The following is a 24,510-nucleotide window of genomic DNA, read 5'->3' on the forward strand; positions in this document are numbered from 1 at the left end:
AACCTTTGACGTGGGATGGCCCTGAGAAGGAACTTTTCACCTACCTATTATCTTACAGGTTAAGACGGTGATCTTCAGGGACAAACCGGACGGCCACTCTGACCAGATTCCCTACATCCTGATCTGGCAGGCCATGATCGAGAATCCTCCTCCTTGGCTAAAACCATTTTTACCCCCCAAAGCAGGACCCACGGAGATTCTAGCCCTGAGGAAAGCCGAAAAGGAGACTGACTCTTTGCCCGAAGCACCCCTTCGCCCAGTCTTCCAGGATTCCTCCCCGGAGGACCTGATCCTCCCGCTGCCCTACTGGGTATCACCCCCCCACTTCCGCCCCTCCATTGGAGGCATTGGGGGCTGCAGAAGGGGCGCCAGGGAGTCCCTGTGAGCGGGCCAGCAGCGGGGACACGCGGTGGGACCCACCAGACAGCCCCACCTCTGAATGCGGGGCCGGCAGACTCCAACGCCCTTCCTCTCTGTGCCATGGGGCCCCCCGATGAGACTGGCGAACAGCTAATGTTATATTGGCTGTTCTCCACCAGTGATTTATATAATTGGAAAACCCAAAATGCAAAGTTCTCTGATAATCCGAGATATCTAATTGGCCTTTTAGATACTGTTCTCTTTACCCACCAGCCTACTTGGGATGACTGCCAATAGCTCTTGCAGGTTCTCTTCACCACCGAGGAAAGAGAACGAATTCAGGTGGAAGCCCGGAAGTCTGTCCTGGGAGAGGACAGACAGCCGACTCAAAACCCAGACCTCATAAATGCTGCCTTCCCTTTATCCCGCCCCGCCTGGGACTACAACTCAGCTGAAGGTAAGGAGAGACCCCGGGTCCACCGCCAGACTCTAGGGGCAGGTCTCCAGGCTGCCACGCACAAGCCTACCAATCTGGCCAAGGTCTATGATGTGAGGCAGTGTAAGGATGAGAGTCCAGCAGCCTTCTTAGAGAGAGTCATAGAGGCTTTTAGGCAGTACACCCCTATGAACCCAGAAGCCCCAGAAACAAAGGCCGCAATTATCATGGCTTTTGTTAACCAGGCCGCTCCGGATATTAAAAAGAAATTGCAAAGAGTAGAGAGGCTGGGAGAGAAGAGCTTGCAGGACTTAGTGATAGTGGCAGAATGAGTCTATAATAATAGAGAAAGTCCGGAAGAACAACAAACCAAACTAAGTGACCGGCAGACCCGAAACCTGGCCAAGATCCTGCTGGCCACAACCATGGATGACCCACAGGAAAGACGGAGGCACCTCAAGAAGCTGGCTTCAGGGACAGGCCAGTCCAGAACTTGAGGGAAGTCAACCGGCGAGTAGAGGATATGCACCCTACGGTCCCAAACCCATACACCCTCCTCTCCACCCTGCCTCCAGACAAAACTTGGTATACGGTATTAGATTTAAAAGATGCCTTTTCCAGCCTGCCTTTAGTGCCCAAGAGCCAAGACTTCTTTGCCTTTGAATGGACAGACCCTGAGAAAGGCATCAATGGCCAGCTCACCTGGACTCGACTACCACAAGGATTCAAAAATTCACCGACCATCTTCAATGAGGCCTTACACGAAGACTTGGGTGAGTTCCATTCGGAGCACCCTCATTTGACTTTATTACAATATGTAGATGATATCCTGTTGGCAGCAGAGGACCAGGACACATGCCTGCGAGGCACCAGGGACTTGCTCCAGACCATAGTGGCCCTAGGATACCGGGCCTCAGCTAAAAAAGCCAGGATCTGCAGAACAGAGGTGAGCTACCTTCGGTACAAATTAAAAGATGGACAAAGATGGTTGACAGATGCACAGAAGGAAACTGTCTTAAGAATCCCATAGCCGCAAACCGTCTGCCAGGTACGTGAATTCCTGGGGTCAGCAGGGTTCTGTCGCTTATGGATTCCAGGTTTTGCCGAGATGGCCAGACCCCTCTATGAGGCCACCAGGCACCAGCAAAATTAATGGACAGAGGCCATGAACAGAGACTTTAATGACCTTAAAAAGGCCTTGCTGTCTGCTCCGGCCCTTGGGTTGCCCGATCTAGCTAAGCCCTTCTACCTGGATGTGGACAAGAAAGACGGGGTGGCAAAAGGGGTCCTTGTCCAGTACTTAGGTCCCTGGAAGAGACCCAGAGCCTATCTCTCCAAAAAGCTGGACACGGTGGCCGCTGGATGGCCCCCATGCTTAAAAATTATTGCTGCGGTGACTACTATGGTCAAGGACGCAGACAAACTGGCCATGGGGCAAGAACTCATGTTACCCCCCCCCACATGCTATTGAAGGGGTACTCAAACAGCCCCCAGACCGCTGGATCAGCAATGCCCGTCTGACCCATTATCAGAGCCTGCGGCTAAACCCTACCAGAATTTTATTTGAGCCACCAACAACCCTGAATTCGGCAATGCTACTACTCCCTAACCCAGACTGGGACCCCCCCTCTGCATGACTGTCAAGAAATTTTGGCACAGGTGCATGGAATCAGAGCTGATCTCCAGGACCAGCCACTGCCGAATGCAGACGTCACCTGGTACATGGACGGCAGCAGTTTTGTCCAAGAAGGACTCAGGTATGCAGAGGCAGATGTAACCACGGAGACGGAGACTGTCTGGGCAGAGCTACTGGCAGCGGGACCGTCGGCTCAATGGGCAGAACTGATCGCACTGGCCAAGGCGCTGACCATGGGGGAAGGTAAACGAATAAACATCTACACCAACAGCAGGTACGCCTTTGCCACCGCTCACATCCACGGAGCCCTTATTACAGGGAGAGAGGGCTTCTGACAGCAGAGGGAAAGACTGTTAAAAACAAAACGGAGATTCTTGAACTTCTAAAGGCCCTCCGGCTGCCCAAGGCCCTGGCCATCATCCATTGTCCGGGGCACCAAAAGGCAGACACACCAGTAGCCAGGGGAAACCGGCGAGCCGATTTAAAAGCAAAAGAGGCAGCCCTTCTGGTGACCCAGGTCTTAGCTACCATGCTAAGATCTGGGGGCACCGACCCTGCCTGACACCCCCAACTATACTGATGCTGATTTACACTGGATCAAACGCTTGCCTATGACCCAGTGCTTGCGTGGCTGGTGGAGGGCCACAGACTCCAGCATCATCCTGCCAGAGGAACTAGGACGGCGAGTCCTATCCAGAATGCATCGGAGCACTCACATGGGAACGAGGAAGATGGGAGACCTCATACACATGCAAAGATCACTATTAAAGACTCTCGAGCAAAGATCGAACGGACTGTGGCAAGCTGCCGCGCATGCCAATCAACAAATGCCTCCGACCATGGATCTAACCCGGGCACCCGGCTCCGAGGGGACTGCCCAGGAGCCTACTGGGAAGTGGACTTCACTGAGGTAAAATCTGGAAAATACGGGTATAGGTATTCCCTAGTGTTTGTAGATACTTTTTCAGGATGGACAGAGGCATTTCCCACCAAACATGAAACGGCACAGATCGTGACCAAGAAACTGCTGGAAGACAACTTACCGAGGTATGGTTTTCCCGTTAGAATTGGGTCAGACAACGGCCCAGGATTCGTCTCTAGGTAACACGGGGGGTGGCACTAGTACTTGGGGCAGATTGGAAATTACATTGTGCATATAGGCCCCAGAGCCCAGGACAGGTAGAGAGGATGAACAGAACATTAAAGGAGACCTTAACTCAATTAGCCCTGGAGACTGGCGGGGACTGGGTGACTCCTCCCCTCTGCCCTATATAGGGTGAGGAACTCCCATATAAGATTGGACTGACTCCCTACGAAATCATGTTCGGTCTTCCTCCACCTGTTATCCCCAATTTAAAACCTGAGGTGCTTGCTGAATTTGATGATCACCAACTTTTCTCCCTCCAAATGTTACAACGAACCCATGAGCAGGTGTGGCCTAAGCTGAGGGCCCTCTACAAGACTGGGCCACCCCCGAACCCCCATCGATATCGGCCAGGTGACTGGGTATATGTGCGGAGATACCAACACCAGACACTTCAACCTCGCTGGAAGGAAGGGACCCTACCTCGTGATCCTGACCACTCCCACCGCTCTCAAGGTCGACGGGATTACTCCCTGGGTCCACTACACCCACGTCCGGCCAGCTGACCCACACGCCGTTCTCAAGGACTTTGTTACAGAATGGAAAAGCCAACCAGACAAGGACCATCCCCTAAAGCTAAGACTGCGCCGTTCTCACTTATTTCCCGCCTCCAAGACTCCCTAGTCCGAGGTTGTCTTTCAAAATAGAAGGGGATTAGACTTAGTCTTCTTACAACAAAGGGTGGGGGGGGGTATGTGCTGCCTTAAATGTAAATGAGAGCGAGAACAGCAGCAAAGTTGGTGAGATTCCTGGTTTAATCATTCCCCTGGCTCACTCTGAGAGCAACCTGGACCCATGATTGGGTCCTGCATAGGATCCTCTGATAAAGGGGGCAATGTGGGACCCAGGAAATTTAACAAAATCCCCTACCCCTGGACAAACAGAGCAGGACTGACTCTGTTTTCTGCTGCACCCGCCTTGTGCTGACCTACTTATTACTTAGGGCACTGCCCCGCCCTAGTCAAAGACCAGGGCACACCCTAAATGGAAATCCGGCTCAGTGGACCAGCATGACTGTACAACTTTCTGCGTATCCCATTGGCCACTGGCCCCTATAAAGTTGCTAAGCCTCTTAGTCTCGGGGTCCAAGTCCCTGCTCCGCTGTGTCGGGTATACTTGGACGCAGGCTCGAGCTTGTAAATAAACCCTCGTGTGTTTGCTCCTTGGTGGTTTCTCGGATTTGTGATCTTGGGCACAACAGTAGACAGAACTCATGATTGGAGGTGGTCTAGAAAGTGCCTCACCTCTCTGATCAGGCTAGACTCCAGAACTGGACTCTGTATACTGCTGAGGTCTACACTTGAAATTACATCTACTGTCGACTCTTTGTGAGTCCTAAATTATTTTACTGGGGTTAATGAATGGTATAGCATTAGTGCTATACCATTAGAGAATTTCCATCACCTCAGTGAAAACACATAATTTTTTTTTGTCCTTAGCACCTTTTATTGAAGTATAACCCTTGATGACAATCCGGCAGGCATATCAATGTCAGCCAAGAAGGGAGTGGTGGAGGACACAATTGCAGAAACAATAAGATTCAGAAAAAGATTAGCTTCACATGGCATAGATGACCCCCGACAGTCATACAACAAACACTGGTCCTTTATCTATAGAAATTGCCCCCTGCCCCACCCCCCAAAGGCCTACTAATCTTCAAAGAATATAATACACTGTTACAGAAATAGTATTGGCATAGACAAATCATTTGGCAAAGACAGTGGGAGTCACCAAGCTCCAGACAGGAAGAAGTGGCCATAAATGTGCCTAGCTTCCTCCACCTGGGACTTGCTGCTACTGGCAGAGCAGCATCTTCAGGGAGACTGGGGTTAGGGGTGTGGCTCTGATGCCCCCAGGGCAGCTTTTTAACATAGGAGGTTAAGTGGAGAACAGAACCAGAACCTGAACCTGGCCTCAGGAAAGGATTTTCATCTTTCATCCTCTTGGTTCCTCAGCTTCCAGTCTCTCCATTTCTAGGGTTTAGTTTTAGTGTGTCTGTCTCTCTTGGGTACCCCCTTGAGCATTTACCAGTCTACTCTGGCTGAGTCTGCAGCTTATGGGACTCAAGGAGACACAATTTACCCAGACCCTCAGGATTGGGGTGGGGGAGTAGGAAAGGACAAGTGATAGTAGCTCTTGCACAGACTACTCTCTCTATATCAACCTGTTCCCCACCAGGGCCTGTATGAGGATTTGAAATAGAAGGCAGAGGTCAAGACCAGTAACCATCTGGGGAATCCCCTTGGCCTCCCTTCCAAACTGTACACACTGGCTGGTCTTGGAAGAGGGCTGAGCCCAGGAAATGAGAACAGGGGAGAGATGCTGCATCTTGAGTAATCCTGGCAGCTCTGGACCAATATCACTCATGTCAGTAGCATGGGGCATTAGTTCCTGTTTGGTAGCTCACCTTTCTCTGCCAAGCTTCACTTCTCAGTATAGTTTTGGGGTTATTTTATTAAGTGCTTTAGAAACTGTCCTTCTGTGTGAAAATGAGCATTCTTGTGCTCTGATCCCAACTCTAATCTCAGGTGGGATGAGAGACAAAAATAACACAGTCAATAGTACTTTTAGTGTGATAAATTTCATGTACCAATCTAATGCTGACTAGAACAACTCAGACCATAGTTATCCTGTCCAGGTGAAGTGACCACTCTTTTCCCTGGGCCTTTCCCCAGCCCAAAAAGCTGCCTTAGCCCCCCAAATCTTAGAATGACGAGAATGATGGATTATATTTGGCCTCAGCTATATAGGACATCTCAACTTACTCATTGTTTATCTTAGAGCCCGTTTAAGAAAAAAAGAAGATGGCAACTGCAGCTTCTATTCATAACACTCTCTCACCTTCATCAACTTTGGCTTGGGTAAGCCCAGGCCTTTACAAGACATCGGCCTTCCTGAATAGACTCCTCCATTTGAGGGCAGAATGGCAGGTTGACATTTTAACAGTGGTTCCAACAGCAGCAGTGTACTAAGAGCATACCCAGGGCCCCCTTCAGGACACCCTGTTGGCCAAGATTCTTCCATTGTTTCTAAATACAATGAAGAGGAAAAGGAGGACGCTAGAGATCAGTATTTGTAGCAGCAGCAAAGTTCTTTGGTAAATTCTTTGGTTGAATGAGGCACCCCTGCTGCTACAGTTAACCTCCAAGGACCCCTCAAAGAACCCAGGAGTAACTAGAAGCGATGCCAGGGCTTGCTGAGCAAGGCTTTGCAATATGAACCATGGGCACCAGTGAGTGAGGAACAACAGGGAACTGAGCTGGATAATAGGCCAGAGTTTGTCCATGACTCCTTTCCTGCCATTGCCTACACGAGGGATTTTCCAGGACAGCAAATGGCTAGTGGTGTCAGGGCCTTGGCAACAGCAGCAGCATTAGTTGTTTGTGTGCCTAAAATTCTGGCTGGGTTGTAATTTGCTCTGGGTGGTGGCAGGGGCTGGGGGTGGGGGGGTGGCCCTGGCTGAAACTTCCAGATACCATGAGTTTCAGCTCCCTCAGGCCACACGCTGGAGAAAGCAACTGTGAGATGGAAGATCTCCTCCTGAGCTCACTTCTACCCAATTCCTTAGATGGGAGATCATAGAGAAATGGGCGAACCTTTGTCAGTTTTAGATTTCTTTGGTTTCAAGAAAAAATAAGAAAATAAAACTGAACTCGTCAGGGAATGCTAAGCTTATGGTTACCCTGACATCAAGAAAAGTATAGGGCCTGGCCATTGTCAGCTGAGTTCAAGACTAGAACTCCTTTCTTAGACACCTGAAAGCTTTAGTGGGAAGAATTCAGGGTTTTGGCACTCGCTCATCTAGCCATAGTGAATTCAGGCTGATCTGCAGAAAATGCTTTCCTTCTGGGATTATTTTTCCCTCTCCAACTCCCCTCTTCTCGCCTTATTAGTTTAAAAAAAGGGAAAAAATCAAAACATAAAAATAAATAAAATCAAAAGGCCATTTAAAATACAACAAAGAACCCCTCACCTCAATTAGGAAATCTGTATCCAGAAGTCAGCTTTAGTAGATCTATTATTAATGGCCCATAGTGTGGAGTCCTTAGAGCGGGCACTTGTAATCCCCAGCAATGATAGGCAGGATGGAACAGAAACAGTAGGCCAAAAATCTTTGGACAGGAGGAGGGCCACACCAGCCAGGGCTGAGAGTAGGGCTCCTTCCCCCTCAACCAGATGCTGGGGAAGGCAGGAGTGGAGCCAATTTGTTTAAACTCAGCTCCTGCAGGGCACCTCGGGATTCCCAATCTTTCTTCACATTTTGTTTGGTGTAATTTCTCCTTCTGTGCTTCCCACTGTAAAGCTTATTGTGAGGCCCTTAAATTGCTGGTAAGCTAAGCCCTCAAGAGAGCCAGGTCTCTGTGGGAAATGGCCAGGCCACAAGCCTTGGGCAGAATGGAGCTGCACAGGCAGCTTCTCTCTGAGCCTGGACAGGCTGATTGTGATGTGGGTGGGTAGTGAGTGCATGATGTCTTTGGAGTCCCTGTACCAAGAATGAAGGCACATGGTAGGTTCTGTGTGCAGTGAGTGCTTGCCTGTGCAAACTGTGGGAAGGAGAGTGTGGTTGTATAATCACACTTTGCTGCTGGCAGCTCCAACTTCTTGCTTCTACTCTGTAGGGTAGAAGTCTGGGGAATCCCTAGGGCCTCCTAGCCAGTTGGGAGCAATGCTAGGTAAGGGGCAGTGAGAGATGTCCAAGGTAGAGGTTATGGAACATACTGCTAACTAACTGCTATCTACTTGCTAACAAACTGCAAAAAGAAGATTGAAAGCACTTCCCATTGTGGCTGGGCAAGGATGGCGTGTCAGTCCACTTGTAGAATTAGAAATTGCTGGGCCCCAGGAGTAGGCTCTCCCTGAGACATTTGAGCTGCTCTTCCCCAAGCTTGATCTTCTCTTCCAGCTCTCGCTGTTCGATGATGAGAGCAGATTTCATCTTCACAAAGTGCTGGTAATCTTGGAGCTGGTCCTGAGGCAGGTAGCGGGAGACCATGCCGAACACCAACTTCTCCCGACGGTCCACATGCTCCTTCAGCTCCTTGGCATCTTGCAACTGCCCTGTCAGCTGCTGCTTCTTCTCTATCAGCACCAACTGAGGAATCAGATAGACAAATTAAGAGCCATTCCAGTTACCAGTCATCTGCCTAACTCACTGCTCCGCCAGGAGGGCTGAGGCAAACAGCTCCTCACTCTGCTAGCTCATCAGTCCTAAATGTCCTGCTCTGAAGTCCACCTTCATGCAAAAACTTCTGGACAGGGGGGAGGTGCATTTACCCCTTTCCATCTCCTACACTGTCTTTAATCCATGGACTACAACTGGGGTTGGTGGGGGGGTAGGAGTAGGAGATGCAGAGGCTCTGACAAAACCAGCTCATGCCCCTTCCACCTGGAGAACAAATATCACTGTGACAATGCTTTCAAAATATGTGTGTCTCCATGTGGGTGTACCTGTGTGAGTGCACATGTCCACATGTGTATGCACAGGCGTATGTGTCTCAACATGGATTCAGACTGGTATTCCTTTTTTTTTAAAGATTTTATTTATTTATTCAAGAGAGATAGAGAGAGACAGAGAGAGAGAGAAAGAGAGAGAGAGAGAGGCAGAGACACAGGCAGAGGGAGAAGCAGGCTCCATGCAGGGAGCCCGACGTGGGACTCGATCCCGGGTCTCCAGGATCATGCCCTGGGCTGAAGGAGGTGCTAAACTGCTGAGCCACCCGGGTTGCCCTCAGACTGGTATTCCAAACCACTTGTGCATGGAAAGAGAATGCACTTTGGTTCAGGGATGTATGCAGAGTGGCCCAAACTGTGAAACTGACAGACTCTCAGTCTCAGCTACTTGTTGAGACCTCCTCCTTCAACTCAGAGAGAGAAAGTGGGGTGAAATTGCTCTACCGTTGCTGCTGCTGCTACTAATATTACTACCACCATCAATACCAAGACTATGACTACTATCACTTCTATTAAAACCACTAACACCGATAATACTGCCACCACCACTACTACTACTACTACTACTACTACTACTACTACTATTTTTTAAAAGATTTAATTTATTTGAGAGAGAGAGAGAAAGTGAGCAGAGGGAGGAGCAGAGGGAGAGGGAGAATCTCAAGCAGACTCCCTGCTTAGCATGCAGCCTGTGATGTGGGGCTCGATCTCATGACCTGAGACAATATCAAGAATCAGAGGCTTAACCGACTCAGCCACCTACGTGGCACCACCACCACCACCACCACCACCACCACTACTACTACTATTACTATCACTATCACTAGCAATAACATCACTGCAACTACTATTTACTACTACTACTATTACTACTACTGGCAGGTAGCACTGATTCAGTGTTTACCCTTCTAGGCCCTGTTTTAAGTAATTAATAAGGATTATATAATTTAATTCTTATGAACCCATGAAGTAGGGTGTTTTTGAAGAGACTTAGACAGAGGAAGGTTAAGTAAGCTGCCCACAGCCACGCACCTAATTATTGGTAGATCCAGAATTATAAGACAACTTAAAAGCCAGTGCCCACCCTCTTTTTTAAAGATTTTATTTATTTATTCATGAGAGACACACAGAGAGAGACAGAGGCATAGGCAGAGGGAAAAGCAGGCTCTTTGCAGGGAGCCTGATGTGGGGCTCAATCCCAGGACCTGGGATCATGACCTGAGCTGAGGCAGATGCTCAACCACTGAGCCACCCAGGTGCCCCCACTGCCCATTCTCTTAACACTATGCTTTACTGTCTCTCAGACTAGCCAAATCTGAAAGAGGGAGCCCTGAGAAGGAACAGATGGCATTTCCCTCCATCCACACCCCAGAGACCCCAACTCTACCTTCTCCTGGTTGGCCTCTGCATCAATGCTGTTGAGAGCATTCTCCACCCGGGCCAGTCGTCCAGAGAGCGACAGCAACAGGTTGACCACTTTGTCCAGGTCCCCAATAAACAAACGATATTTTTCAAACTCATTGGATTTACAGATCGCTTTTAGGTTGGCTTCCACCTCCTCTCCAAGGGCAGAGTTGGCACTGATGTCCTCTAGCAGTCCTCGCTGGGCCTCCCTCAGGACAGAGAGTTTTCTGCCAATGCTTTCAATAAGCTGTATCTAGGAGAAATAAATAGGGGAAGGCAAAGGATCAGAGTGGGGACAGAAATGGGTCTGCACTTGTAACCTCTGTTTTGGGATCCCCAAGACAGATGGCAGGTTCCACTTGCCATCAGAAACAAAGGAAGCCTGAGCAAGTCATGAGCAATTCCAGTTTTCTGGACAGGTGCCCTCTCTTCTGTCTCTTCAGATCTGGTAGGAATCCGTCACCACCAAACTTCTTGGCATTAGATAAGTGGTACCCAGGGGCTAATTCTCATTTGCCAGATGTAACTTAATGAACGCTTGCTGAGACCATTTAATAAACGGGAATTGAAATGCTTGTGGGAGCAGAGGTTGTCAAAGCATTATCATCAAGTATTTGCCTGGGGCTTCATTCATTTTCCTTCAACCCACTGAAGTATCTCTCATGTGCCCTGGCACTATGTTTCATGTTCGCTCCCTCCATTTGGCTTTTGCAGCCTTTTGGATAAGATTGGGAGTTCTTTTTTTTTTTTTTTTTTTTTTAAGATTGGGAGTTCTTAAGTCCCGATGACTAGGTGTAACTTCTGGTTTTGCCAACTTCCTGGCTGTGTGGCCTTGGGCAAATTTCTTTACAGAATTTAACACTCTTGATCGGCAGAATGGGCATAACTGCAGTACTGACTTCATTGAACAAGACTATGCATGGAAAGGACCTAGCATGGACTGAGTACTTAATGAAGTCTGGCTGCTATCATCATTCAGCTTGGCCCCACTCAACCATTCCAATCCCACGGCTCTGAATCTTTCAGGATTGGGCCCTCATTCCATCTGCAGTCATACTTGTGTTCCTGATGGATTTATGCAGTTTTACCTGCTCTAGATCTCTTCCCTCACTTTGGCTGTTCCCATTCTTTCTTCAGAGCCCAGCTTTGCTCCCATCCTCCCTGCAGGAAGCTGCTGTCCCCATAGCCCTTCTCTCAATGACCTCTTTCTTTTCTGAACTCTCCCGCCTTTCAGAAATAGAACACTCGAGTATAATTTGACATTGTTTATTCCCTGTTTCACGTGGGTGCATCCAGTCTCTCTCCTATTGGTGATAAGTTTCTTCAGGAAAGCACTGCCTGAGTCTTCTGATCTGTCTCCCCTGTAGGTGTAACCAGTTCTGGAACTCCATTCATAGGAAGGTAGTGTGGTAGAGTAGCTGCTTAGAGTCACAGATGCCTGGGTCCCAATTCCACTGCCTCCAAACTGTGACCTTGGGCAAGATACCCAATCTCACGGAGTCTTCTCTGTTTCCTCATCTGTAAACGAGAAGCTTTTCCTCTTCTCCCCCCACCCTGCCACCATGGTAAGGGTTAAATGAGATCATAGAAGTAAAATGCTTAGCATTGCTCCTGGTATATTAAGTGCTCAGTACCTGTTTAGTGCTGCTGCTGCTGCTGCTGTTATTATCATTACCAGGCACTCAGAGCTAGTAGATGCTTGTCTGGTGCAAAGTCTTAAGAATTGAGCCACCCCACATTGCTCATGGCCTGTGCTGTCAGCATCATATTGTCATTAAGAGCATGCACTCTAGTGCCCGACTACTTGGGTTTGAACCCCAGTTCTGCCACAAAGCATTGGTGTAACCTTGAGCAAATCACCCAACCTTTCTGTGCTTCAATTTCCCCATTGAAAAAATGGGATAACAATAGCACCTACCTCATAGTACTGTTCTGAGAAGGAAATGACTTAATATAGGTTACATGCTTAGAACGGCATCTCATATCTTGTGTGTATGTATATGTATATGTGTGTATATATAATATATATATATATGATATATATATATACTGAAGTATGCCTCAGTATATGTTTGTTTTTCTCATATTTTTTTTAGAGAGAGAAAAGGAGAGAGAGTGCACATAAGCAGTGGGGAGGGGCAGGGGAGAGGGAGAGGGGGAGAGAGAATCTTAAGCAGGTTGCACACTAGGTGTGGAGCCTGACACGGGGCTCAATCTCATGACCCTGAGATCAAGACCTGAGCCAAAATCAAGAGCCAGACACTTAACTGACTGAGCCAACCAGGCGCCCTGCTTCAGTGTTCATTTTATTATTATTCCCACCCAGGTACTCTGGGACCATAGGCTTGTAGTTTTCTAGCATGTGCTCCTTTCTAGTAGTTTATTTAGAAATGTCCAAGAAATGTCCCAAGAGAGCCTGCTCTGGGTCAAGGGCCTGTTTCTATTTCAGAACTGGCCCAAAGTCAGGAGATTACCATGATCTTATGTCTGAAGCATCATAGGTTTACATTTAGGGAAAATTCTAAAACCCACTGGGGATTAGGGACCAATGATATGAATGAGGCAACACAATCAGATGCCAACAGGCTCTCAGTTATATCCCTGACCTCTGTTCTCCCAAACAAAACTCAATGCCAGGGACAAGGGAAGGCTGGGGGCCAAACGATCAACTTGGAAAATCACCTACCCATGCTAGCTCTTCATTTCCATCATTCCATAGATCTGGAAGGATGCAAGCAAAGAGAGCCCTTTGTTTCTTGGCACCTGGCTTTGCTACCCGAACTTCATTCAGTCCTGGGGAAAGTGTACTGGCTAAAACTGAGTTGCTTTTCTAGGATATTACAACTTGGTGACCTTCTTCACTTGTCTTCCTCGGAGACAAAAGCTGGCCTAGCTCCCCAAGAATCACTTCAGATCACTATCTGCTGTTCTTTGCTTTGCCATTTCTGATCATTTTTCTCTTCCTGGTCAGACTCTTATTAGGTTTGCTTCTAATAAAAAGGTCCTGAGTAAGCTGGGAGCAGCCTTGCCATGCTCAGGGAACACAAAATCCAAGGAGGCAGGCATCTGAATCAATATAACTTTGATACCACCATACTTCCCATTTTTTCCCTGACATTTTGCTTCCAATTTGAAAGTGGTGGGGAGGTCTCCTGCAAATGGCCTCCAGCTTTCCTACAGGTCATGTCCTGAATGAGAAGCATGGGCACAGGAGCAATTTACATTAAGTTCAGATGTTCACAAAGTGATAAATTAGGCCTTTGGAGTTGCCATGGAAACCCTATTTGCTTAGGAAATAAAATGGGTAAGTGCAGGGAGGGCAAAGTGATTCCAGGAATTTGATTAGAAAACTAGCCCTAGTGATGCTCAGAGGAAGAACGGGGAGGCTTCAGAACATCATAATTATTTCTATTGCTCATTCTAGTATTTTTAAGAGATGATTGATTCTTCTTGCAAAACTTCTTACTAAAGTTTATGGGCCTATAATTTCTCCTCTTTTGGCTTGGTCAATCCATTCCTTCTCCTGAAAAGTCACATGGAGAATACAACCAATGGCTGCTATTGGTCTGAGCTCGCAGTCAAAAACTCTGATGTACAGCGGGCGGTGAGTTACTTACAAGGCTGGCTTATTTCACAGGGATGGCACATGATAAAGTGGGAGGTGCATCATTCTTGACTTCAAGCTCTGGATCTACCCCTAAAGTCTGTAACGCTGAGCAACCTAATCCTCTCCACTGGTAAAACAAGGAGGGGGCAGAAATCACTGTTGAGCAGTTTTAAGGATTCGACAGATCCAGTGATGGTGATGGTGTGGTGGTGGTGGTGCTGCTGCTGCTGATTTCTACCATTCTCATTACTATTATTGGCTGGATCAAAAAGAGAGACTGGAGTTGCACTTGATGAACCCAGGGGGGCTATTTGATTTCCATATTGGAGATATAGGGATGTACCAAGTTGTTGTGGAGCACGTAGAGGGCAGGTCAACCTCCAGACACTCCAACTGAATGCTGAAAATGTAAGACCATATCAGAGAATTTCACCTTTTTTTGAGCCAGTTCAGGGTCAACTTCTTCTTCTCCCAGGCCAATCTCTGCCATCTCAGGCTGGTCTTTCAACTTGTTCAACAATTCTGCTTTGGCCACAGAAATATTGTAATAAGCTGAGTAAGAGGTAGGGATTCCTGGGGCCCCCAGAGGAGGTGAGAAGTGCTGAAATTCTTGTCTGTGGAAACAAAGAATGACCATTTGAATACCTCCGTTGAGAGACTCCTGACCTCTCTGCTTCTTAATTCACCCCATTTGTGAAAGTGGGACCCTGCTTTGCCTGGGAGCTGGGGAATAAGGAACTGGTGGACCAGTAAGCATGGCTGAAATGTAAATGAGCCACATGAAGATCATCAGGAAACCAACTCTGAGAACACAGAAGGCTATTTCTATGCCCCTGACTTCAATGGGTAGGGGAGCTTCTTTAGAGATGATCTGATTTGCTCAGCACCTGACTAAGAGCCAGAAAAAACTGGCAGGCCCCAAAGTTCTGGGCTTCTGATCTTCCATGAGTCCCCTCAGTTCATGGCCCAGGCATATGAATCCCTGGGTGGCGGGGCGGGGGGGTAGGATGTATCTGAGACCTTAGCTATTCATCCTCCATAGCTGTTGGCCTTCCTCCTATCCAACCCCACACTGCCACCCACTCCAGCTCTATCTAGTCTGCTTGTTTACAAAGGCACCCTATGGCTTTCCTAGACACTCTCACAATTTATCCTTTTCTGGAAAAGCCACTACTGCTTGAAATGGCCCCTCCATTGCAGATCTCCCACAGCAAAGAGGTCACCCATGACCTCAGCAGTGGTCACCATGTTGGAGGCCGGGGTTAACACCCCTGCCGGGGACTTGTCACGGCCTACCACATCTCTCATGAGCTCTTCTGAGACTGCCTCTGAGGCAGGCCTTCAGCCTGCGAAGGGATAGCATCTCTCCACTTCTGGCATATCCCCAGTGGCCCCAGCCTCCTCCATGGTTGCAGAATGAAATGGGGAAAAAATGGAACCAGTGGCGCCCAGGGGCTTGACAAGGGTAGCAGCAGACCCTGTTGTCTTGGGTTCACTGAAGCCTGCAGGGCTGAGATGCTGCTTCTCAGAGCCCCAGCCCATACAGGAGAACTGCTCCTCAGGAAAGAAGTAGCTCTGGCTCCATGCCGCCTTGGGTTTGGACTCTTCTGCAATCAAGGCTTCTGGTCTGGAGTGAGGAAGGAGATAAAGAGAAATGCTTTAATGTTGGATTTCAGTGATGGACGGGCAAATATCTCCAACCCCGGTTTATGCAAGAGGGAGGCTCACCCCCACTATATTCTTGTTGCCTACCAGTCACCCCTACCCTCCACCTGTCTGTGTTGCTGCCCCTTTGCTAACCTCTAGCTGCTTGAAAGGAAAAATAGGAGAAACTCATTAGTCATTTTTGCAGCTACTTGCAGCTCTTAGATGAAGGTCAAAAATAATGGTTAAAAGGCTCCACAGCTATTTACCGATTCATGCTATGCTGTCTTCTAATTCATCACACAAAAGAAACTTGGGCATGCCAATATTCCTCATCCAAGGCATTCATTTTACATGTGGGTTTTTAAAGTAACAACACTAATAAATGAACAATAGTAGCTAATATTTGCACAGTGCTAACCATGCTCTAGAAGCTGTCCTAAGATGTGTTTTTATGTGTATGTGTTTGCATGTCTGTGTGTAGATATAGATAAAAAATTTAATGTTCATGACAACCATTTTATAGATAAGGACCATGAGGCACTGAGAGGGAAAATGACTGCCCCAAGGTCACCAGATAGTAAATGACAGACCCATGATTTAGACCTAGGTGACCTAACTCCAGAATCTATACTTTTAGCCACTATGCTATACTGCCAAAGGGAGAACTTGACATCATATAAAGCCTTGTATGTAAGGAATTTTCTGGCTGGACTATATGTTAGCAGACAAGAGAGTACATTCTGGAGGGAATATGAATGTATGAACTTAGGGAATTCTTATCTATGAGAAAAATATCTAGGGTATGTGTGAGAGTTCTGAGTTAGAAAGTGCTGGAAGGAAGTACAGAATTAAGGGGAAAAAGGATGTGGCTGTATGTCAGTTATATCTCAATAAAACTGGAAGTATATCTTAAAGATATATACTAATTATAGACTCAGATCTCAGCAGACACAGCCCTGTACCATATCATAGTTGTCATATTAGGCACTCTGTTCTAGGGCCACTGTCCTCATAATCTCTGCTAATAGGGCAGGAGTTAAGGAGCTCTATGACAACATAATCTGCATTTGATAATGAGTATCAAAGCAAAAATCAGATTCCTTCTGCAGAGCATAGAGTTCAAAAGGCAAACTATTCCTGTACTTGAACCAGAGTTAGGAGACTTCACCAACACTTGAAAAATTCCACTAATCTGCTTCTATATGTATCCCAGCATGTGTAACTGAATAGTGTGTGGGTTATAGAGATGCTCTGATTTGATTTGGCTGAAAATAGGATGTCTTTTTTTTTTCATTTTACATTCAAAATATTATATATCTCCTTGCTCCTAGCGCTTCTTTCTCCCTTACAAAATCTTAAAGCCACTTCCTTCTGGTTAGAACCCTATGCTTTCTGGAATAGGATCTTGAGGAGCTCCAAGATCTTGGGAGGATGTAATGGGCACAGTGAGCCAGATGGCCTGAGTTCTGGCTACCTGTGATCTTCTGCAGGTTACTTTAGCCCCCCTGTGCCACACTGCTGTCACCTAAAAGATGTGGGACACTAATGACATCTATTTCACAGGTTGGTTGTGAAGATGAAATCCATCAGCACACAAAAGTGCTTAGAACAATGAATGTTTGGCACAATAGTAAGCAGGCAGAAAATATTAGCTTTGGTGGGAATAACACTGTTCCTTAAATCCACATCATTCAAAAGGCATCTATAATTGATTTTCTGCAGCCACAACCTAGGGCTGTGTGCAAACAGATGTTTCTCCTTGCATCCAATCATCATTAAAAAATAAATAAATATCTGGAATGAGTGACAAGATCTCTAGCAATAGCAGTTTTCTTCTCTCTGGCCAAAGCTCCAAGGTGAATGGAGGTTAAGAAAAGGAGGAAGGAATAGGAGGCTGAAAGGGGAAAGTCAGGCCTGTAACCACTAGCTCTGGGACACTCTGCCCTGTGGGGGCAAAAAGGTCTTGTAAAGGCCTTGCTCTCATACAAGAACAAGATCTCTCTGAGAGGGGCTGCCTAGGATGGCGAATAAAGTGTAGGTTTTACTGTCACACAGATCTGGCTTTGGAATCTTTGCTGTGCAATTCCAAGTTAGTCCCTTATTTTCCCCCACTGTATGTAGTTTCCTCATCTGTCAAATGGGAATCATAATGGCCCATGGGGCTGCTGGGAGGTTCAATGAAATAGTGGGTATGAAATGACTAGCAGTGTGTGGCACATACCAAATGCTTAATACATGTTTAGCCATTTGTCTATACATTCTTTCTTCTTAAACGTTAGTGCCTACTACATGCTAGGTCACTCTCCCTTCTCATTGCTGGTAATAGGTAAACAGCCATAGTCTCTTGGCACAAAATGTTTTCCAATGACAATGAGAATGCTCCCCAGCTAGATGGACAGCTTGAGAAGCAGCTGCCAGGGATTGGATAAGAGATTCTCAGGCTGTCTAGGAGTGAGGCCCTGTCATGCTATGCCTGTGGCACCTCATGCTGGAGAACTTTTCAACTGCTTCCAGGTGGCCCAGTAAAGGATTTACATGTCCATAAAAGACACACAAACAAGGTACTTCTAATAGCAACAAGTCTCAGGCGAGTTCCTTCTATGAAGGGATTTAAAGAAAGCACTTATGGGATAGATGCCTTCCCCCACCACCTCCCCCAGCAGTGTGGGCTGAGCTCTCTGAAGGATAACTCCAGGGCTGAGGCCAGAGTTCTTTTTGCTTTGGAGCCAAGAGGACAACCACCATGCAGTCTAGGGCATGCTGATGAGCCCTGGCACGGTGAAGTAGACACACACCAGCAGCCCTGTGGCTAGACTACACTCCTGCTCTGGCCTCCTGCCCAGGCAGCTCGCCCCCTCAACTACACCTATTGCCCACTGAAGAAGCAAATGCAAAGAGGCAGGGAAAGAAGCGGTGCGGGTGGTGGAGAAAGTGGAAGGGGGAAAGGGTGCCTGTAGCTGTTATAAGGATCAAGCAGGGCATAAAGCGCCCACCTCCCCTCGCAGGACCACCTTAGAGCAGAGTTTAGAAGCCCAGGCAGGTCCTGGAGCAGAAGCAGGTCAGGTTGTGAGTTGGCCTCTTGTTCTAGAGAACAAGCAAACAAAAAAGGCAGAGAAGGACCTGCACCAGGCTTTGGGGAAATGCCATGAGGCAACAAGGGTTTAATGTCTTCCGGGAAATAATATAGTATTTTGACAGTGATATTGAAGAACATCAGCAAGTACCATTTACTGAGCACTGATGATGAGCTAGACATGTGGCTCTCTACTTCATCTAGATTATCTTCACATTTACAACAACCATGTGGAATGGAGATCACTGTGCCTGTTTTCTTGGTGAGGAAAATATGAGGCTGGGGACAGTTTAATCCCCCGAGTCAAGGCCACACAGCTGGTAGGTAAATGGTGGAGGTACAATTCAAACTCATGACCTTCAGGGACCTTTCTTTCATAAGCACTTACTTGGGGGAGTCAGTGGTCTCCTTCTCGGATGTCCTCCAAAGCCCACCAGTACCATAATAGCCAGGGTGCTGAGCCTTCTCTGGTGGAGATCCCAAGTGGCTCCTTATTGGAGGCAGGAAATTGCCAGGATGGAGATCAAAGGACTCTTGCTCTGCCGGAAAGCTTGGCAGGCCCTGCCTTGGAGCCTCCAAATGACCAAAGCCCAAGGGTTGTGGCTGCTCCAGGACCTCTTCGGGATGGAGGGCACTCATACCAGTGGTTTCTGAACTGAAATACTGGGGTGGCAGCTCCTCCTCCTCCCCCCCCTTCTCCCCCCTTTCTTCCTGTTCTTCATCTTCTTCGTCCTCTGCCTCTTCCTCTTGCTGCTGCTGCTGCTGCTGCTGCTGTTGTTGCTGCTGCTGGACTGCACGAAAGAGCCTGTACTTCTCCCAGTTGGGAGGAGGAGGGCGAGGAGGAGGAAATGCCTTCTTCCTGGCTCCCAGAGGATCAGGCTGGGTCTCATCAACTTTGGTGAAGAGCTCCCTCCTGTGCTGCCCCCAGGCCCGGGAGCTCTGGGGCTCCAAGTTGATATGGCTCTCTGAGAAGGCCCGGCTACGTAGTGGGTAAGGCACAGAGGCCATGGAGCGCCCCTCCTCATAAAGAGAAGTTTCGTCTGTTTTTTTCGAGGAGTGCTTGAAGTCTCCAAGGAGGTCAAGGGAAGAGATCGCTCGGTAGCTTGACAAGTCCAGTGGTGGGTTCTCAAGGCAAGGGTGGAACGGGGTTGCCCATGAAAGGCTAGCCTTGGGATGAGCCATTTCCCTGTAAAACAGCAAGATGAGGACTGTGTAAAGCAAGTTGCAGATGGCCCCATATTTTGGATAATGTCATTTCTGTAAAACTCAAGATGGCCCCCAAACAAAGCAAATATACGCAGTAAATGTAATCATAAGAATAGTAATACTAACATATAATATTGATAGCTAACACTTAATAAGTATGCACTAAATGCCAGGCATTGTTTCAAGTGCTTTCCAGGTCATCTTAAGTTAATTAATGCTCATAATGATCTGAGGAGGTAGCTATCATTAGTGTCCCCATTTTACAGCCAGGAAGACTAAGGCACAGACAGGTTAAGGAACTTGCTCAGGGTCATAAAGCTAGTGAGTGGTAGAACTAGGATCTAACCTGGACAGTCTAGCTCCAAAGTTTGGATACACACACTACCGTACTCTGGCACTCAGATTGAATGTGCTGTGTACTGGGGCCTACAAGTTCAGCTATCCTGTTAAATTGTTTTTGTTTGCTTTGTTTCTAATCAGGAAAGATTTTAAATATTTAGAAACATACAGAGATTGCTATAATAATTATTCATGTTCTCACCTACTGCCTAGGATTAGCATATTTTACTACACTGCCATCTTATGCTTGATGATTTTTTTAAAAGATATACATAATACCCTGTTTCACTCCTCACTTCTATTCCCCTGATGCCTCTCCAGATGCAAGCTGTATCGTGGATCTGACATGCTTTCTGTCCATGTTTTTATAGTTGTACCAAAAAATATCAAGCAGGCAATCCCCAAATATCTACAATTTGGGGCTTAAAATACCTCCTTCTAAAGCAATTCTAGTCAGAATTCTCAACAGGAATTTTTAACTATGGCATTTTTCAATTAACTGGCAAAATAAAGTAAGATGTTATATTAAAAATATTTTGCTACAGAAGAAATAGGAGTAAGGGATTAGGTATATTATAAAGCAATTACAATTAAAACAGTGTGTTACTGATTAATAAAGCAGAATGAAAACTCCAGAAACATATCAAATTATCTATAAAAACATCATATATAATTCACCTTCCATAATAAGGAGATAAAGAACAATTTTTAAAAAATTTTTTGAAAAAAAATAAAAAATAAAAAACTAAAAAATTTTGAGATAACTGCAGAGCAGTGATATTTGGAGTATACCATCTATTATATACTAAGATAAATTCCAGATTCAATAGTTAAGGGTGTGTGTGTGTGTATTTCAATGTATGTGTTATATGCATATACATGTATATATATTATATGTTTAGAAGAAAAAGACTATCAGGAGATTAAAAAGACTATCACTTGTGAGGCAAAATGAGATTCTCATCTTATAAGCAATAGAGTTCAAAAAGAATATCCAAAGAGACAAGTCCAGGTTTATTTAAATATGTATAAAATATGCATAAAAAGTCAAACTTCTATATAATAGTGACCAAAGCCAAAGGACATCTCTTTAGTCTCAGAGAATAAAGAGTTAAGCCCTCAAACCCAAAGATCTGCTTTGGGTTTCCTGCTGTAGCCTGTGAGCAATCAGCATCATTCTAAGTACTGCCTAGTGACAGGAAATTCCAGCAGTTCAATTAAATCATCAGACAGAATACCCATTCAATAGTCATACTGAAGACTGAGAATATTTCTTTAAGAAATAATGATACACATAATGGTAGCCAAGCTCAGATAGAATGAAGAACAAAATCTCCTTCACTTGGCTCATCTTCAGTCCCCATCATGGCTAGCTCATCACTTGCATGTATCAGAAATTCCCTTCCACATATCCACACTCCCTTCTCATTTGGGCCTTCGCCCACCTATAGTTCCTTTAGATTAGAACAACTCTTTGTGTTCAAAGTGTTCTGCCTGGCATTTTATACATCAGGAAACAAACAAACACCTAGTACTTATTACACAACTGATGAGTTATTGAACACTACATCTGAAATTAATGATGTACCATGTGCTGTACTATATGCTGGCTAATTGGATTTAAATTTTTAAAAAAGAAAACAAGGCGGTGAGTGGAAAGTAAAAGGATGACAAATGCTATCAGGCAGAGAACTTTCCTGACCACCTTATCTAAAATAGAGATGACTTATCCTTAACAATCCTTTTCCTATTTTGTTCTTTCTCAGAACATGTATCCCTGCCTAATATTACATCACATACCTACTTTTACTTGTTTATTTCGTGCTCCACTCTCTAACTAAAATGTAAACTCCATGAGGGCAGGGATCTCAGGTGTTTCATTTATCTAGTACCTAATGTCTGGCACACAGTAGGCATTTAATAAATATTTATTTAATAAATTAATTAATGAATAGAAATATCATATGATACAATAGTTCCACTGGCTATATACCCAACAAAAATGAAAACACTAATTTGAAAAGATATACGCACCTTTATGTTCACTGCAGCATTATTTAAAAGAACCAAGATATGGAAGCATCCCAAGTGTCAATAACAGATGAATGGATAAAGAAGATGAATGGATAAAAAAAAAAGGCACATGTACACACACACACAGGAATATTACTCAGCCATAGAAAGGATGAGATCTTGCCATTTGCCACAGTACAGCTAGACTTAGAGGGTATTATGCTAAGTGAAATAAGTCAGATAGAGAAAGACAAATACCATATGATCTCACTCATACGTGGGACCTAAAAAACAAAATAAATAAACAAAAAGCAGGAACAGACCCATAAATACAGGAAACTATCTGATGGTAGCCAGAAGGGTGCAGGGCAGTGGGAGGGAATGAAAAATGGGTGAAGGGGAGTGGGAGATACAGGCTTCCAGTTACATTTGTGAGCATAGCATAATGTATAGACTTCTCAAGTGACTATGCTGTACACTTGAAGCTAATGTAATGTTGTGTATCAAATATACTTCTAGAAAATAATAAAATAAATGAACACATGCCAAAAATGAAAAAAAAACCCAACAGCCATGATATTCATATCATAACAAAGTTGAGTTAACGGCAAAAATTAACAAACAAGGCAATTAAGCTCTAACAATCCTAAATCTTTATCAAACAACATAGCACCAAAATTCATAATGCAAAAGCCATAGGAAATAGAAAGGTAGAAAAGGGGAGCAATAAAATATGAGGCTTTTTCAGCTGATGACAGATATGACAGTCAAAACTAAGATAATGGGAACATTATATTTCTCCATTTTCAAGGGCCCATTGAACCCTTTTTAAATTGACTCTCTATTAGGACAAAAAGTGAAAGAAGTACAGACTATGGTACCTAATCACTACATAACAACATTAGAAATTAGTAACAAAAATGAAAGACAAAAGCTTTTAGCACATAGAAAATAAAAGGGAAAAATATCCTCCACTCTAGTCAACGAAGAGATCTGACCTGAAATTGTAGAATACCTAAAAAAAAAAAACAATGAAATATCAGAAGCTAGAGAATATGACTGACAAAAGCAGTGGTCAAAGGAGAATCTGTAGCCTCCAACGCTTTTATATTAATACATAAGAACAAATTAAAATCAATGAATTAAGCATTGAACAAAAGAAGTCAAGAAAAGAGCCACAGAAACAGACCTAAGCAAAGCAGAAAGAAAACTAATTGCAGAAATTAATACACTAGAAAACAAATGGTAGAATTAATAATTAAAGCCAAAAGTTACTTCTTCAAAAAAATATAAAACAATAAAAAAGATAAACCATTTGCTAATCTAATTAAAAATCCCAAATGCACAAAATTAGAAATGGAGAAATAACCACAGTTATGGAGTAAATGAAAAGAGTAAGAGAATACTTTGTTCTACTCTATGAAAACACATTTGAAAGCTTAGAATGGTTTTCCAGGAAAACAAAAATTACCAAAACCAATTGCAGAAGAACAGGAATATCAAAACCCATCTGTTACTATAGGAAACAATGTTGATACATTTGACAAAAAAGATAGCACACTCACGCTGTCTTCTGTGAATTCTACCAACTTCCAAGGATCAGACAACCTCAATGCTATTCACACTTCCTAGACTCTAGAATCTACTGAGGGAGAAGAAAAGAATCCTGCATAATGTCGATACCAAAACCCAACAACTAGAACATATATAGAGGAAAACTAGAAACCAGTCTCATCTAAGAATACTAATGGAAAAGTCTCACCATTTTTTTGCATTTAAAAACATAAATAAAATTATAAAAAGGAAAAACATAAATATTAGGACATTATCACATATAAAGAATTTATTAATAAACTACCAACATATATTGAAAGTGCACATTCAAAAAATTCTTCCTAAAGAGGGTGCATGACCCAAAAAAGTCAGAAATCACTGGTCTGGGAGTGTTGTTCTTAATCAAAGTGGCTCTTGATCGAAATTACCCGGAGAGGTCATTGAAAATGCAAATTTCTAGGCCCTGCCCCCCACCCCCGAAATTGGGATTCAGCACCTCTGCGGCAGGGCCTGGGAATCTGCAACTGCCCTCAAGGGATTCTACTACAAGTGGCCATATTACAGAAACCAGGGTCCGGGGTGAAAACGATGGGAGTGCTGTGGCTTGGGATGGAGGTTTGGGGGAGCAGAGTTCTTTGGC

General features: G+C 45.3%; 1 protein-coding gene and 1 pseudogene across 2 annotated transcripts in view; one reads left to right on the forward strand and one right to left on the reverse strand.

The window, feature by feature from the left end:
* Positions 1 to 493: 493 nt before the first annotated feature.
* LOC119878106 lies at positions 494 to 4,074 on the forward strand (annotated as a pseudogene).
* A 930-nt stretch (positions 4,075 to 5,004) lies between these two features.
* The window catches only part of SHROOM4 (shroom family member 4), a 273,467-nt gene continuing 253,961 nt past the window's right edge, over positions 5,005 to 24,510 (reverse strand). For both annotated transcript variants that reach the window (XM_038587454.1, XM_038587455.1), the window contains 5 exons: positions 19,147 to 19,944; positions 15,516 to 15,665; positions 14,472 to 14,652; positions 10,415 to 10,684; positions 5,005 to 8,668 (listed from right to left, as the gene is read on the reverse strand). In XM_038587454.1, the coding sequence (XP_038443382.1) occupies positions 8,399 to 8,668; positions 10,415 to 10,684; positions 14,472 to 14,652; positions 15,516 to 15,665; positions 19,147 to 19,944 (1,669 nt within the window). In that variant the 3' untranslated portion in view covers positions 5,005 to 8,398. The remainder of the gene's footprint in view (positions 8,669 to 10,414; positions 10,685 to 14,471; positions 14,653 to 15,515; positions 15,666 to 19,146; positions 19,945 to 24,510) is intronic.

This window comes from Canis lupus, chromosome X, assembly GCF_011100685.1.
Source record: "Canis lupus familiaris isolate Mischka breed German Shepherd chromosome X, alternate assembly UU_Cfam_GSD_1.0, whole genome shotgun sequence".
NCBI classification, from domain to species: domain Eukaryota; kingdom Metazoa; phylum Chordata; class Mammalia; order Carnivora; family Canidae; genus Canis; species Canis lupus.